General features: G+C 35.6%; 1 protein-coding gene across 3 annotated transcripts in view; it reads left to right on the forward strand.

The window, feature by feature from the left end:
* The window catches only part of LMBR1 (limb development membrane protein 1), a 161,135-nt gene that overhangs the window by 113,370 nt on the left and 29,178 nt on the right, over positions 1–18,587 (forward strand). For all 3 annotated transcript variants that reach the window (XM_074193271.1, XM_074193273.1, XM_074193272.1), the window contains one exon: positions 10,003–10,083. In XM_074193271.1, coding sequence (XP_074049372.1) covers positions 10,003–10,083 — 81 coding nt within the window. The remainder of the gene's footprint in view (positions 1–10,002; positions 10,084–18,587) is intronic.

Genomic DNA, 18,587 nt, shown 5'->3' on the forward strand with positions numbered 1-18,587 from the left:
CATCCATTTACATTGTTGACATTCCATTAACACATACTAGGTTTTGTGACTTCTGATACATACAATCAAGTTGAGTGGGGAGCATGTGTCTTGCTTGTTTCTCACTTCAGGTTTCGTCAGCACCACCTCTCAGCTTATCCTCCTTTGCTTCAGGCTCAGAAGGCGATTTGGTTTTTCTTATCAAAAACCAAAGCCTACACTTGTGCCTTTTAATTGCATCCCCCTCATTCCCCTTTAATTATCTTTTCTCTCAATTTCCAGCCTCTTTATATAATGGTTCTTCTGCTGCCTTCAATCCAGATATTCCTAGGCCTTAAAGATTCTCCATTATTAAGAAAAAATTCTCCATTCTTTACCTGATCCAACCATCCCTTCAAATGATCATTTTACTTCCCTTTAACAGCGAGACTCCTCAAAAATAGCAGTCGGTGCCCATTAACTCACTTTTTTTTATCTTGAACTGTTACCAGTACTTTGAAATCCAGTTTTTGTCCTGACTGATCTACTGGAATTGCTTTTTACAAGGTCATGACTATTCTGTTTCTCCATTTGTCCCTTCCCTCATTCTCATTCTTATCAACCTCCTCCCTTCCATTTACCCCTTCTCATGCCAGTTCCCTCCTTTATCCTTTCCTCTTACCAATGATCTGTCCGTCTCTTCCACTGTGTCCTTTGGAATGCCTCCATTATAATTAAGTTGTTTTTTTTTCCCACCTTGAACCTTTTCTTTTTTCATTCCTTCCAACACTGATACTCAGTGAGATTCAACTCCCTTTTGATGACCTTACTTTTGTCTTTCCAGGTCTGGTTGTACCTTCTTTTGTTTCTCTCCCCTTCCCCAGCTCTCTGATAGCTGTGGAGGAATTGAAGTATATCTTGCTCCACATTGTTACTTCTCCATTCTCCTGTTACTATTTAAGTATCTATTCCTCCTTTGATGTTCATACTTTACAGTTTTATCAGCTAATCTAAATCCTATGACATTCTTCTTTCTCAGTGAATTAGGTTTCTGGCTTAATAGTCTTTCTTTCCTCCTGGATTCCTGGTTTCTTTCTGGAAAACTTTAATTTACATTTAGATGCTTCCTTAAATAGTCTGTTTCCAGTTCCTTCCAGACTTTCTCAAGTGCTCCCTTCCAGCTATACACCCAAGCACAATTGTGCACCTGAAGGCCTAGTGCTAGTCCTGCAGAGGATACAGTGAGGCTGAAGGCTCAGCCTTTGCTTTTAAAGAACTAACATGCCATCTTCTGAATAATTACTAATAATACCAGGCAATAAAAAATGTGCCAAATGAGGGATAGAGTAAGTGCTGTGAAAGTTGTAATATTTTTTCTCCAATACTCATCATACTTGACTTCTCTGCAGTATTTAACATTATTGATTACCTTTTCCTTCTTCATATTCTCTTCTCAATTTTTTTTGAATCTGTCCTCTCCTAATTTTCTTTTGTCTCTCTTCCAGAAGAAGTTCTTCTTAGCCTCTTTTGTTGGCTCTTCATCCATGTCATCTCCACTATTTATGGGTGACCCTCAAGTTCTGTCCTAGGCCTCTACTCTTTTCTCTCTGTATTGTCTCATTTGGTCATCTCATCAGCTGCTAGATACTTATCATCTTCATTCAGATGATTTCCAGATGAGTACATCTAGCTCTAGTCACTCTTTTGGATGTCTTATACTTCGTATCTCCTAAATGTCTCAAACTCAGCATTTCCAAGCTAAGTATTATCTAGCTTTCTCCCCAACTTTTCTCCTTTTCTGGTTGTCTTAGTTCAACTTACTATTGATGGTATTACGATCATTCTAGTAATTAGAAGTCATCTTCAACTCTACATTTTAATCCCTCATGTGTGATTCTTTGCCAAATCTTACCATTTCTACTTTAACATCTCTTATATATTCCCTTCTCTCTACCTAGCTCAGACTCTCTACATCTTTTGGACTATTGCAAAAACTTGTCTCCCTGCTTAAAGTCTTTTCCAACTTCAGTCCACACCTTGACTCAGCTACCAAAGTGATTTTCTAATTGTTGTTGCTCTTCATTCTTGAAGAAGACCACTACATCAGGGAGGTGATGCCATGACAAGCCCTTGAATTGTATTTGAGTGAGGAAGAGCTGTGCTAGGTCACCAGCCTCACTTTCTTGTCCAGAGTCATCTGGGTCTAGTGGCCAGGCAGATTTGGATCAGATGGACTAGAAATGGCCCTGGATGTGAGGCATTCAGGGTTAAATGACTTGTCCAAAGTCACACAATTATTAATAAGTGTCTAAAACCTGGCCTCTTGACTCCAGAGGTGGTGTTCTGTCCACTGTACCACTAGGCTGCCCCAGATTTTCTGATGCATAGAAATCAAATATAAACGTTTCTTTTGGGGATTTAAGCTCCTCATAATATGAACCCTCTTACACTTAACTTTCTTACTTCTATAACTTCAATTTTAGTTCTCTACTTAGACTGTTCCTCTCACATGATGCTCTGTCTTCTGTCTTTGTGCCTTTGCTCTATTATGTCTGCCATTCCTGGAATGTTTTTCCTCCTTACCTATATCTTGTAAATTGGCCCAAATTCAGCCTCTTGTACAAGACCTTTTCTTGTCCTGCCTTTTTTCTCTGAGATTACTTTACATTTTACTTAGTTGTTTACAATTATCACTTCTATAGCATGGGGGTCAGGGGCTTAGTGCCCCCCATGATCTGGGAAATTCACGTAAAAATTTTTGACCTCCCTTTGTACCAGAAAAGTAGTCTGAATTTTTTCTCTTTCTTTTATGAGGTGTTTATAGTACTTTGTTGTACAATTTGGGTTAAGTATTTGTTAACAAACTGTTGTCTGCTGGCCTTTTGTGCCCACAAAAACCACCTAAAAATTCCCACTTACTTTCTTATGATGGTCTGAGATATATTGAATCTGTGAAAGTCACAATATGGATTCACTGTGCATGTTGGCTCCCTCATTAGAACTGAGTTCCTTGAATTTTGTGACACTTTAATTCTTTTCCATTTCAATCTCTTGAGCAAAATCATTTATATTGTATTCCATATATAAGATACTATCGTACTTTCGAACCCTATCTCGGGGGCATTTAGATGGCTCAGTGGATAGAGCACTGAACCTGGAGTCAGGAGGACTTCAGTTCAAATCTGGCCTCAGACATTTAATAAGTCACTTAGTCCCATTGTCTTAAATAAATAGAATTTTTAAAAATTTTTCAAAAAGAGCTTAATTTCATAGGATTAGATTATCATTTCTATACAGATGATTCCCAAAACTCTTTTATCTAACCCTCATTTCTCTTATCTCTACAGTTCTAAATTTCAACCAGGATATCCCATAGCCATGTCAAATTCAAAATGTCCAAACCAGAAATTTTTATCTTTTCCTCTTTACCTTTGGGGAAACTGGATGGTATAGTGCCAGGACTCAGGAGACTTTGAGTTCAAATGTGGCCTAAGAGAGTTAATATCTATATAAATCTATGAATCTGGGCAAATCACTTAATTCTATTTGCCTCAGTTTTCTCATCTGGAACACTTCAAATACAGTGATGAGGAGTTAAAAATGACTCCAATGACTGAACAGCAATGATAAACTTTTATTTTTCTGTTTTCTCTATTTCTATCCCAATTATTTTTTCTTATCCCTGCCTTCTCTCCACCTTCCCATACGTAGCCAGTTAACATATTTTGTCAATTCTATCTCCTCAGCTTCTCTCATTTCCATTGCCTATTGTTTACTCATACAATCTTTTTATCCCAGGTCTTTAACAAACCCCTTCACCTGGACTACTGCAGAAAAAAATCTACATAGATTTATGCAGTGTGGGATAAAGGAGCGATAACATAATATTTCTTGAAAGAGATGTCATTTATAGTTTATCTAAAAGGAACGGAATTATGTTAGTAGATGGAGAGATATGGAGCAGACTTCCTGAAACACTGGAGACATTTTACAAACTACTAGAAAAGTACAGGATGAGATTGAGGAATAGCAAATTGTTTTGAAAGGGAATGAATAAATAGGACTGGAAAGGTAGGTTAGAGCCCGATTGTAGTGTTAATCTCAAATAGAAATAAATCCTTGATGGCAGTATATTGTGCTTTTGAAAAAAATTTTCTTAACAAGTACCAAATAAAAGGAGCATTTCGACAATGATTGTATCATAAAAGAATGATAATGAAACTATGAATCTTTATTGCATAGATCTTGCTTTTCTTTTTTAACTACATAATAATTCAAAATACAACCTTGAAGGCTCTTCTATAATTCCTTTTTCCCTTCCTTCTCTCATTTTTATTTTGAAGGGTTCAAAGGACTTGTCCCTAAGTCCTTTTTCTTTTCCTACCTCTCCCATTAAGAAAAAAAGAAAGAAAGCAACATTTTTATAACAAATATGCAAAGCCAAGCAAAACAAATTTCTAACTTGACCATATTAAAAAAAAATATAGGTCTCATTCTGAATCTTGAATCCATCACCTTTCTGACATGAAATTTTTATCAGGGGACCTCAGGAACCTTGGTTGGTTAGAATTATTATTAAGAATTCTTAAGTTTTGGGGCAGCTAGGTGGCACAGTGAATAGCGCACTGGCCCTGGAGTCAGGAGTACCTGAGTTCAAATCTGGCCTCAGACACCTAATAGTCACCTAGCTGTGTGGCCTTGGGCAAGCCACTGAAATCCATTTGCCTTGCAAAAAAAAAAAAAAGTTGGTGATCTTTGCAAGCTTGTTACTATATAAATTGTTCTGGTTCTGTTTACTTTGCTCTTCATCAGATCATACAAGTTTTCCTGAATTTCAATAAATCTGTCCCATTATTTCTTATATGCTGTATTCATATATCAATATTTGTTTAGCCATCCCTCAATAAATGGACATCCTCTTAGTTTCCAATGCTTTGCCACAAGTAAAAGAAGTACTATAAATATTTTTGTCCATGTAGGTTTATTAGTGTTATCTCTGGGTTATAGAGCAGTTTAGTGTCCTTGAGAGGCATTTCCAATTTGCTTTCCAGATTGATTGGTCTAATTCATAGCATTAATGCACCTGTTTCCCCTAGTCCTACCACTGTTTGCCATTTTACTTTTTTTTTTGGACATTTCTGAAAGTTTGATGGATATAAAGTAGAATCTCAGTATTTTGATTTGCATTTCTGTAAGTATTAGTGACTTAGAGCATATTTCATTTGGTTATTGATAGCTTGCATTTCTTTTTTTGAAAACTCTTTGTTCATATCATTTGACCATTAGAGGATAACTTACTCTTCTAAGTTTGAATGAGTTAATTATAGAAGTGAGATACTTGGGGCAGCTAGGTGGCACAGTGGATAGAGTACCAGCCCTGGAGTCAGGAAGACCTGAGCTCAAATCTGGCCTCAGACACTTAATAATTGCCTGTGTGACCTTAGGCAAGTCCCTTTACCCCATTACCTAAATAAATATAAAAAAAGAAACGAGGTACTTGTTGAAACTTGTTATAAATATTTTTCCTTACCTATTTTCCTTATAATTTTAAATGTTTTGGATAGTCTTATGCAAAACCCCTAATTTCTGCTAAATTGCTGTAGTTTTCCAGAAGTTATTATCCTCATTTCTCAGCCCTCTGCAACCTGATTTTACTCTTTAATACTTATCTGAAGCAGCTCTCTCCAAAGATCATCTCTTAACATTGAATACAATCTCTTGTTCTCAGTTCTCCTTCCATTTGCCTCTTCTGAAACTTCTGATTCTTCTTGTGGACATTCTTTCCTGTTCACTTTTCACAATATTTCTGTCTCCTTGTGCTCCTCTGACCAGACCCACTGCTCCTTCTTTCAATACTACCCCTCATTTTTCAGTACACCTTGCCATCAATCAAAAATTCAGTCTACATACACAAAATGTGCATGTTTTCTCCCAGTGCCTTGCACACAGTAGGCATTTGTTATATGTTTATTAGTTAATAGGCCCTACTGTTATGTCAAGGGAATTGTATTGATATTTTTAGTAAAAGCGATTTAAAATCTGGAGTGTACCAAGGAGGTTCAGATGGCAGTTGGGTCTAAATAGAAGTAAGTGTTGTTAATCCCATCTCCCCCAATCTTTGAGCCAGATCCACTGTTCCACCTGTGCCTTTGCCCTCACCTCTGAGGTGCTGGGCCACGAAGGCATCTAAGACCCCTCTCAAATCCTGCTTCTACAGGAGGCTCACCTGGTCTGGAGGCTACTCCCATAAGCTCTCTGGGTATTCTGTAGGAGCCCCAGCTGTGTGAATGGGCCTGCATTTCCTTGTTGCCTTTTGTGTGCATAACCCTCCTCAATGCTCTGGCACCTAGTGGATGTTTCATAATGACTCACAGGCTATCAGAAACTATGGTGTTTCATGCATATTTACTTGCTGATCCTTCAAGACAGGTCTTTTCAGTCAAATCATATGTAGCCATGAACCATGAAGTGCAACATATATGTTTTTATACCTTCATGTACTTGGATGTCTGTTTGCCAAAGGCCTAGGACTAGCTAATGTCTTAAGTAAAAAAGAACATTAAGCAAATTTATGAACTCTTTGTCTTTATGGAAGCATTCCAAAACTGCTGAGGTTTAATGCTCTTTTCCTTGATTAAAATCATTAGCAATTCAAATTTATTTGCATTTCACACAGTACCTTTAATCATCTTTAATTTAGACAGAAAATATTACATAAATAAAATGCTAAAATAGAAGTAGAGAAGGCAGTTCCTGATTTTCTTCCCTACTAGTGTCTGGTATGTAGCTGTGATAGATATCTCATATAACATCAACAGATATTTATGAACCTAATATTGGTTCTGTGCTAGATAATAGGGATATAGACAGAAAGTGACACTTTCTGCCCTCAGGTGGCTTCTAGGTTTCCATTTCTAACGCCTAATCTGCAATATTTGTAAATTGCACTGGAACATTTGCCCTGAATGTGGTTTCTGAATGTGGTTCATTGCATTTTTAGATTATAGGTATTATGAGGAAAATGATAAACCAAAATGATTTTAAGCATTTGAAAGTTTTTGAATTGACCTCATGATCACTCATAAAGATTTCTTTTAAAAACTGATTTTTTAAAAAAATAAACTTATGCAATGAAAAATAAAGTACTTGTATGCATTTACTTTAATAATAAATGCTCTGTTCTATTTTTCTTTTCTAGAATTGTTCCTCTTCCCCCAAAAAACCTCAGCAACACCAAATGTGTTATGTTAAAAAGACTTTTTTCTGTTTTAAAGGGTTTGCTCCTTGTTAGGCAGATCTTGTTCAGGGGTTCTTAACTTGTGCTCCTTGGATTTGTGATGGGGGTCTACATATAGATTTCAAGGGGTACATGAGCTTGGATGGGAAAAAATCCACATCTTTATTTTCTCAAACTGTTAATTGAAAATTAGTATTTTCTTCTTTAAAATATTATGTTGAGAAGGGGTTCATTGGATTCACCATAGCTGTCACAGGGTTCCATGAAAACATTAAAGGTTAAGAACTCCTTATTTGGTTGTTTAAAGTTGCTCACACATTTCTCCCTGGTTTTTGTTTGTTTAGACTAGTATTATATTATATATGGTCAAGTGCCCAACTGATTCCTGTTATTTAAAATACTAACTGAAATAGGAAATCATAATGTAAAATTAAAAGTTACATTACTCTATAGACAGTATGATGACTGAACAACATTAGTTGACCATACTTTCATTACTGAAGAAATATTGGACTTTGGGAAATTATAATATCTTGGAAGCAGAAATATTTTCAATACCCACATCAGTCTTTCAGCTGAAGAATAAAGCTGGGAAAAGTTGCTGTTAGCTATTAGTTTTCCTGAATCCAAAGAGACGGGTGGGGCAGGATCAAAAATACTTACTTGATCAAAGTTATTGGCTCTGAAGGTATTCTTACCTATGTAAGAAAGATGAAAGGTGTTGTTTTTATTGCACGCTAGTAACAGTGTAATTTTGAACTAATTGGTGTTGAACTGCCAATCACCTAGGGGGAATGCAAATAGATACTCTTACAGTTTCCTTTGAGGTAGTGAAATCTTATGTCGGGGCTGGATGAAAAACAGAATAATACCGTTAAATTGACCTTAAATGAGCTGCTTTGTGGTTTTCTTGGAGAATCCCTTCTAATTTTTCATGACTAGTCCAAACAGGTTTTGTCTACCGATTTGACTTATTGGCTAGACAATGCTGACATTGAACTTTTAGGTGTATTTTGAAATAATGTAATTATGATGCATAAATCTAATTTGCCTCTTTTTTATATTCATTTTGCCATTTTTCCATATTTATTTCTATTGGCAATTTTTAATCAAAGTTCTGCTAAACAAAATCATTTTTCTAAAAAAGGAAGTAAAGTAAAACTAAAAAGATATTGCTTTTAGGGTTAGGTATCATGTTGTGAGAAATTGACTGTTTTATAAAAAGATAGTTTGCTTGAGAATATAGAAGTATGTTACATGAAATTTTTATATTAATTTCATGTACAAACTGCCTCTTTTGTTTCTGGCACATGTATACCCAACAAAATTAGTGCTTCAAAAATAATCTCTTTTATCCTAAGGGAAAAAAAATTGTGTTTGCCTTTCCAAATACCTGTACTCTGGACATGTGCTCTTGAGTCACATGTGAAGTTAAATGTGAAGCAATAATTTGCATGTTTTCATATAATTTCTTGAAAGCAATATATTTCAAATAAATGTATTTTGATTGATTCATTCATTCATAAGGTCAATGCAAATTCCTTTCAAAAGCCACATATGTTCCCTAGGTTTTCCTTGATCATAATTGGAGACTTTCTTTGTAAAATATAGGGAATGAAATCTATATTTCAATTTCATGGTCATCATCACTTCCATTATGATTGGGTAACTGATTTTTCTAGTTAATCTCAAATACATAGCATAATAGAAATCCAAATTCATAGAATTCATAGCTGAGTATAACCCTAGAAGTTATTTAGTTGCTCATTTCACCCTTGAGGAAACTGAGTCCTAAAAAAGTGAAATGACTTGCCTAGTGTTACAAATAACAAGTGGGAGAGATAGAATTTGACTTTATTTCCTATAACTTCAAATCTAGAACTCTTACAGTTCCATGCATACTTCTTCCCTTGACAAGGAGTTACAATGAAGTTTGAAACAACTACAATGCGGGTTGGCTAGGTGGGGCAGTGGATAGAGCACCGGCCATGGAATCAGGAGTTCAAATCCAGCCTCAGACACTTAATAATTACCTAGCTGTGTGGTCTTGGGCAAGCCACTTAACCCCATTTGCCTTGCAAAAAAAAAAAGAGAGAGAGAGAGAAGAGAAAATAACTACAATGCAAGAAAATAATTTTATTATTAAAATAATACAGATCATATGATCTTCAGTTAATTTCAGATTTCATCTTTTAGCCTTCCCACGAAAAATTTGTTATATTAGAGCTTTATGAAAGTTCCAGGTGATGGCATATTGTAATGAAGTAACTATATTAACATTTTCATATAAAGATAAAATATCCAGTTTTATAGTAGTATGATTAACTTCTTAATTAAAAATAGTACATTTGCGTGTACTAGTTTTCTGTTTCATATAAAATTTTGCTTAATAATTATGAACAACATTGACAAATAGTCATTTTTCATTAATGAGTTAGTTACAAGTTTTCTGAAGTACTGTATGTAGTTTTAATATTCTTACAATAAAAATAAGGAATTTTAAAAATGGTACATAGAAATAGACTCTAGTAGGTAGTTATTTTCTTGGACATATACCAACTCAATAAGAATAATGTATGTAAAAGTTATGTTAAAGTGCTCAAGGAAAATCAGTATATTTTACTTTAAATAATTTGTGTCAATTATATTTATAAACCGAAATATGGAAGAACCTATCAACATTTGGAATATTTTAATTGATTCTAATAGAATATAAATACTACCTGCCTTGTAGTGTTTCACAGTATGATTGTAGTTTTTTATTTGTTTTATTTGCTATTTTTCTAAAATATCATTTCTTTGGACAGGGTTGTCTTCATCGGTGGAGTATAATACTATGGAACTGGAAAAAGAACTTGATAATGTGAAGGCAATGAAGTCTAAATTAGGTATTGAACTTTTTCACTAAATTGACTTGTTAATGCATCTTACTGAAGAATATTATATTTGATAAAATATAAAAAAGTTTTAATTTTTATTAAATATTAAAAGCAGTCACTGACCAAAGATGTCAGATGGTTTTTCTTTGGGGGTGGTGAGGTGAGATGGGACATATTTATTTATTTTTTGAAACTTATTATTGATTTTTTTTTTCCAAAACAGTCATTTCCCAATATCTTACCCCTACCCTAGGACTTTCATATATAACAGAAGAAAAGTAGTTAAACAAAACTAAGTAAGAGAACTGAATTAGTATTGTTTGTAACATTCTCTTCTTGTAATCTCTTGACCTGATAAGACGAAAATGTATTTTCACACATCTTCTCCAAAGGCCAAGACTGATTCATGTGATTTGAGATTGAATTCCTTTTAGTGTTGTGTTCATTTAGAGAAATTTTTTAGTATATTGTTCTTGTGGTTCAGTTTACTTCACTTTGCCAAAGTTCATACATGTTTTCCCATATTTTTTTGAATACTTCACATTTGTTCCTGATCTGTACTCAGTTCATTTAGTCATTTTTAAACTGATGGTCACCACTTTATTTATAGTTTTTGTTATAAATATTTTGGTGTAAATGTGTCCTTTGTTTCTGTCTTTGACCTCTATGGCGTTTATGCATATTTTGTAGTGTTAAATATATATGCATACATTATAGGGTTAAAGATTCTCAACAGTTAATGATTTGTCACTTAGTTTGCAATCGTTATCCAGAATGCTTAGACCAATTTGCAGCTTCCTCAACAATGTTTGAATATTTCTGTTTTCTCTCAGACCCTCCAAGATGGATCATTTTTGTCTCTATCATCATGGATTTTAGATCCAAGATGACTGTAAATAAGATGAGATTGTCATAGAACTCCAGGCTTTATTATCTAAGCATAGATCAACCAAATGGCTGGCTGGGAAGAGGGAAGGAAAAGGTCCACTCTAATACTTGTGTATTACATCCTGGAAATATTTCTAATTGTTAATATGACCATTAACATGGTCATGAAACCAAATGTGCTCTTAGATATATGATATGTGTGTGTGAAAGTTAATTGACTACCAGATGTAGAAATCACAGCAAATAGGCTTTTTGTATGTCTTGTGGTTTTCCTAATGTGGAATTTGTTTCCTCTACTCAGAGGAAATGCTTAAAGTTTGACTTAAATTTATTTTAGAATATTGAACTAACCAATCAGTCAGTATTTATTTTGCTCTTACTATGTGCCAAGCATGGGAATTCCAAAATACATGCAAAGCATGTTATGTATAGTATATATGGAAAATAATTAACAGGAAAGACACTGGGATTAGGTGGGATTGGGAAAGACTTTTTGTAAAAGATGGGATTTTAGTTGGGGAACAATTTGAAGAGAAAAGTAGGGAATTTAAAAAATTAATGGTTGGTACAATATCCCATATCTGTCTACACATATGGTTAGGTACTCATTGTCTTATATTTTGAACCCAACTCCTTCCCAGTTTGTCCTTCTAGTGTTAATCTTCCTGGGTAACATTTGGGGAAGACAGTCTTTGAATTGCCTTGATAATTCATTTGCAAGAAATCTGGAGCTAACCATAGTGCTCTTTAATTTACTATAAAAAAGGACAAATATTCTCAAAAAATTTATGTGGATCAAGTGTATTGACGTCAATTACCCAGAAGGATATTCTGGGGAAATGTTATGAGGTAAAAAATGTTTTGTTACTTTAGATTAAATTTACTACACAGTCCCTGTGAAGTATAAGTAAAATCATTATTACTGTTTTCCAGTTGATGAAACTGAGAGAGTAAAGGAGTTGTCCTAACATTCAACTGGGAAAACTGAGAGACTTAAATCCAGGTCTTACTCTGCATCCAGCTCTTTTTCTAATATGCCACACTGCCTCTTAGACTAGAAGGGATGGAACAGAGATTGATATTCCCCTCAAAAGCTCTTCTTCCCAGTTCTTTAGTCTTCCCAAGTACAATAATCTCTTTATCCTCTCTACCTCACACCAGAAGTCCTCCATTTCTAGGATCATTTGTTTTCTGTTACCTCTAGGATTAATTATAATGTCTTTTAGGCTTTAAACTCTTCACAACATGGTCCCTTCCTACTTTTCCTGTCTTCCTCACCCTGCAATCTCGAGGTCCTGGCCTCTGCAAACAAGCCATCCCTTCTCCTGCTCCTGTGTCTTTTATGTGGGCTATTCTCCATGACTAGAGGTCATTCTTTCCTTACCTCTAGATCTCAAGCCCTGGTTTTCTTGAAAATTCATCCCTAGTATCATCTTGATCCTACCAGCTCCAGTGTCCCCTCTCCAAACTACCTTGATTTCATTTTATTAGACTTGGCCTTCATGTGCATCTTGTCTTTCTCATGCTTGGTAGTTATATGCTATTCAGTTGATTGGCAAAGAAGAGTGGGATAACATTTCCCAATTCTTATCCCTTGACTCTCTCTGGATTTATGGGCAAATTAGCCCTCTTTTGGGGAAAGGATTTTTAGTCTGTATGCACACACTTGTACACACACACATGTTATATGTTTGTATGCCTTTGACACAGAAGATATTTTCTAATAGACAAGAAAAGAAATATCAGATGTCACAAGACACATAAATGAAAGGTATGATTAAGATAGAGGGGCTTAGGGGCAGCTAGGTGGTGCAGTGGATAGAGCACTGGCCCTGGAATCAGGAGTACCTGAGTTCAAATCAGACCTCAGACACTTAATAATTACCTAGTTGTGTGGCCTTGGGCAAGCCATTTAACCCCACTGCCTTGCAAAAACCTTAAAAAAAAACAAGATAAAGGGGCTTAAGACAGTAAGAAAACATTAGAGAGGGTGGGTAGGGAAAAGAAATCATTTTTCCATCATCACTTGTTGGAAGTCCTTATCTGTAGACTTGGAAATGCTCTCAAAATCTGATGATCCTTTCAGTTTAAGAAACACTGAGGCCAAATCCTAATGGAGTTGCTTGTAGGTAGTATCTCCTTTGGACAGCACTAGTAAACAGTGCCTCCTTATATGACTTCCTGTGAACCCTAGTATCATTCCTTTGGGGGATCATGAATCCCTCTCTCAGCCCATCTCACAGATAATGGAGTCAAAGCCTAGAGGTTACAAAAATGGCTTACGGTCACAAGAGCAAAGCCAGAACTTAGACAGTCAAGAAACATGTACTTTAGAATCATGCTAGATTTGTAGGATGCAAAGACAAAAATGAAATTGCTCCTGTCCTCAAGGTCACTGAGTTAAAGTTGTGTGTGAATTTTCAGTGCTGTAGCATTGCTTCTTGACCAACATTACTGAAGCATTTAATCTTTCAGGTAAAATTAGAAGATTAAAATAGTTATATTTGACATTTTTAAATGAAATAGTAGAAGAAATGGTATATGTATTCATCAGAATTATTTTTATTTTTTATTGAATGTTATTTCATTTTATTTTTTCCAATTACATGCAAAGATAATTTTCAACATTCATCACTTTCTAAGCTTTCAAGTTCTACTTTTTTCTACCTCCTTTCTCTCCCCCCTTCCCATGATATAGAGCAATCTGATATAGGTTATATATACACAATCATGTTTAACATGTCTCCATATCAGTAAAAGAAGAATCAGAACCAAAGGAAAGAAAACCCATGAGGAAGAAAAAAATACAAAACAAGTTTGGAAATGTAAAAATAGTATGCTTTGGTCTACATTCAGACTCCATAATTTTTTCTCTATTGTCCTTGATCATTGTATTGTTGAAGAGAGTTAAATTCATCATAGATGATCATCGCACAGTTTAATGTTTTTAATGTTTTCCTGGTTCTGCTCACTTCATTCAACTTTATTTCATGCAGATCTTTCCTGCCTTTTCTAAAGTCCACCAACTTGTGATTTCTTAAAGAACAATAGTATTTCATCACATTCATATTTTGTTCAATCATTTTCCAATTGATGGGTATCTGCCAATTTCCAATTCTTTGTCACCACAAAAAGAGCTTCTAGAAATGTTTTTATACATGTGGGTCTCCCCCCCCCCCCCTTTTATGATCTCTTTGGGATACAGACCTAGTAATGGTTTTATTGTCTTTTGGGCATACTTCCAAATTGCTCTCCAGAATGGTTGGATCAGTTCACAGCTTCACCAAGAGTGCTCCCAACATTGATCACTTTCTTTTTTTTGTCATTTTAACCAATCTGATAAGGTGAAGTGTATCTCAGAGTTATTTTAATTTGCATTTTTTAATTAATAGTATCTTAAAGCATTTTTTCATGTGACCATAGTTTTAATTTCTTCATCATCTGAAAACTGCCTGTTCGTATCCTTTGACCATTTATCAATTAGGGAATGACATGTATTCTTATAAATTTGTCTCAGTTCTCTATATATTTTTGAAATGAGGCCTTTATCAGAAACATTAGCTGTGAAAATTATTTCTTAACTTTTTGCATTTCTTCTAATCTTGATTGCATTGGCTTTTTTTTCTTCTAATCTTGTTTGCTTTGGTTTTATTCATCAGAATGTTTTCAAAGATCTAGGTAGATGAAAAGATGTCCTTTGTACTTCTAAACTTATCTCCATGTCCCTCCCTATATTAAGTGTTTTCAGGAGAACAAAGTAGCTTTAGCTCTTAAATTTACAAATTAGAGCCCAAGAGTCTAGAACTGGTTTGTTGTGAGGATCAACTGAGATAACAACTGAAGTAAAGCAGTGAGCCCTGTTTATCTTTGGAACCGGTTCTGTGAACAAGGCTTTATGGTTTCGTTCTGAGGAGCTGAACTGAATCTCTGAAAAAGATCTATATTTGCATCTATTTTAACTTTTATTATGGTGGCAGGAATTTCTTTATGGGCTTTTGCATTTTCTATGACTGCACTAAAGTTGTGTGCAGGTTAGACTATATAATTGGTATGGTAAACAGTAAAATATTTTCTTAATGATTTTATGCCTTTAACTATTGAATAGTTATCCATTCTTTACTTATTTGAGCTTAAAAAAAAACAAGCAAAAAAGCAAGGATTTAGGTTCCTAAGATTTTATCTAATCTAAGCTCTAGCTGTAGATGAGGAAATTGAGAACCAGTGAGCATACAAGTCTTTTTTATGTCTTCTTTGAAATCACGTATTGCCTCATCTCTTACTGAACACCAGTGTTCCATTACATTAAGTACTATAATTTGTTCAGCTCTTCCCTGATTCACAGATATCCCCTTAATTTGGAACTTCTCTTTTTTATCTAGCTGTTTATTTGTTACTATAAAATAGATTCTATAAATATGAATATCCCTATAGAACCATTTCCTTTTTCTCTGATTTCTTTTGAGTATAACTAGATTAAAGGACATGCACAGTTTATTAACTTTTTGCTTATAATTTCAAATTGCTTTCCAAAATGGTTAGCTTTTCCAGATAGTCAAAGGGGTCTGAAATATTTAATTAAATGTAGACAAGTTAGAAAAGTATTTCAACAGTTTCTGAGGCCTTGAAAGGTGAATTCTCAATTTCCCATATGCTTGGGAGTGGATCAGATTGAAGACCTTCTCTTTCCTTAGGGGGTGGTCTTTAGTCTTGAATCCCTTTCTCTTAGAGGGTCAGAATTAATTAGGGTCTTTTCTTTCTTTTGTCTTGTACCTTTTCTTTCACCATGTACACCAAGGTTTTAACCTCCTTTTGTGGGTAGCTTTACTTGAGGGAAGAGGAAAGGCTTCATGGAGCTAGGCATGACTGGTGACTTCTCCCTTTGAGCAGCAAGACTTCTGCCTCCTTCTTAGCTCACTTGATCCCCTGCCTCCCCTGAGAAAAGCTTAGGTAAAATGCCACCTGCTTCTATTTCCTACTGTGTATGTACCCTGGAGAAAGAAGAAGAGGAAAGGTGTCTGGAAGTAGGAATTCCATCTCCAGCTGTGGTTTCCTATCTCCATTTAGAGGGAATAGGAGAAGAGAAATAGGGGACTTCTATCTGACCATCTGTTTCTTGCTGCACAGTCTCATGGCTGATCTCCAGTCTCTTCTACTTGATGATTAACATATTTATCCCTGGGGTCAGCTTGGTGATTTTAAGGATAGAACTGGGCCTGGCCTCATCTTCCTGAGTTCAAATTGGTCTCAGACACTTACTAGCTGTGTGACCTTAAGAGGCAAGTTACTTACTCCCATTTTCCTTGGTTTCCTCTTCTGTAAAATGAGATGAATGAGGAAATGGCAAACTACTTTAATATCTTTGCCAAGAAAACTCCAAATGGGGTCATAAAGAGGTGTACATAACTGAAAAATGATTGCACAAGATTCATACTTGGTCAAACCCTACATATCACAGTAATTCTGAACCCATCCAGATGCCATTTTCCCATTACAGGTACCTTATTCCTATTTTCCTTAACCCTCTCACCCCCAAAATCTCAACCAAGCACTACTTATCCTTTTTTACTATTTCCTTTGGATTACCTGTACTGCATGCAACCAACTTACCTTCATTTTAAATCTTTTCCTCTTTCATTCTTTCTGTCTTTTAACAGTTACTGAGACCTGACTCTCCTTAGTGACACAACTTCCTTGACTACCCTTTCCAGTATTGATTGCACTTTAACCCATTCCCCTAGACTCCTAGGTTGAGACTCCTTTCTCCCCATTGCCACTTCTGGATTTTCCTGCTGCCATTATCACTCAGGAACCTTTTTGAGCTCCATAATCCACATTTTCTACATGACCAAATCCCTAATAGTTGTCTCCTTTCTCGTTTACTTCAATGTACCTGTAGCTCAGTCTTTTTCTTTTCAACTCCTGCTCTCTAATACTGAAATGCGTTCAACACCTTTACTGCTCAGTACCTCAACCTACTTAAGTCCCACCTTGCCCATATAGAAAAGATGGTTATTCCCCTGATCTTGTCATCACCCATAAATACCTCAATTTTTTAGGCTCAAAAACTCTGTAATCCCTTTATTTGACCTTTTCTATTGACTTTCCATTCTCCTGCCTTCTCATTCAAAGCTCTATTCTGATTCTCTAATCTCTTGATATTTCCATTCCCCCCAGGTCATTGCCCTTAGTCTAGTTACTCTCTTCTCATCTAGCCCCCTTTGTGAACCATTTCAACTCTACACTCCTCTTTTGAATCTCTGGTTGCTTTATCATATCACTGGTTGAACCCTGCCAAGCCTTATCTTTGGATCACTCCCACCATTTGTTACCTTTGTTCCTATACATATTTTAATGAACAAAGATGGAGAAAATCATGCAACTTTTCTCACTTGGTCCACTACAAATTTATGTTATGAAACCTCAACTAAGGCTTCATCACTCACCTTCTACACCTCCCTTGTTAAGTCACTGTTCTGCTCTCCATAGTGGCTCTTCCAAAACTTTTTCATCTGTCTTCAGATTTTCCATGGTTCCCCTTCCCCTCCAATCTCAGTTGAGAACCTTGACTTATATGATATTGAAGAAACTGGAGTCTTTCTCTGAGAACTCCATCTCCATTCTTCATGATCTCATATATCACTCAGATGTCTTCTGCCTTCATCTCCTCTTTCACTGTTCTCACACAAAGAGGTGGTCCTATTCTTTACCAAGAACAAACCATGTTACTTGCACAAGAAATCTGTCCTTTCTGTAATCCCTACTCTTACTTATTTTCAGTCTCTCACCAACTACTAGTTATTTCATTGCTCTAAACAAACATTTCTATGTCTTCCTCATCCTCAAAACCCTCTCTTGATTCTTCCATCCTTACTTACTAATCTGTATCTTTTCTACCTTTTGGGAATGGGCTATCTCTTATAGATGCCTCTACTTTATCACCTGTCTTTCTCTTCCTGACTCCTTGCAACCAGAGCTCCAGCCTCATCATACCATCAAAACTGCTCTCTCTAAAGTTGCTAAGGATCTATTAGTTGCTAAATCCAGTGGCCTTTTCTCAGTTCTCTTTTTTGTAATTCTCTATTGTGGCCTTTGACACAGTTGGTCACCTCCTTCCTCCTTTCTTCTCTCTTAAGGGTTTGTTTCTGGATACCATTTTCTGCTCATTCTCTTCCTACCTATTTATTTGACTGCTCCCTTTGCTACATTTTCTTTCAGATAACTTCTAACCACAAGTGTCGTCTAGGGTCTTGTCCTAGGCCTTTTTTTTTCTGTGTTCTACTCAATTTGGTGGTCTCTTCAGCTCCCATGGATTTAATTACTGATCTATTTGCTGATTTTCAAATCAACCTTTCTTCTCCCAATCTCTCAGCTAATCTCCAATCTTACATCTCCAACTACCTTTCAGATTTTTTGAACTGAATGTCCAGTAGACATTTTAAGCTCGGTATGACTAAAACTGATTTTTCTCCCTTTCTCCCCTTTGCCTTCCTCTCCACCTCTATCTTCCTTATCCCCTCAGTCTCTCAGGCAGGTAATCTGGGAGGCATCCTTGACTCCCTGTTTTTTTTTTTAATATCTTATTTATTTTTTTCAACTGCATGTAATGGTAATTTTCAATAAGGTTG

The sequence above is a fragment of the Macrotis lagotis genome, chromosome 7, assembly GCF_037893015.1.
Source record: "Macrotis lagotis isolate mMagLag1 chromosome 7, bilby.v1.9.chrom.fasta, whole genome shotgun sequence".
Taxonomy (NCBI): Eukaryota; Metazoa; Chordata; class Mammalia; order Peramelemorphia; family Peramelidae; genus Macrotis; species Macrotis lagotis.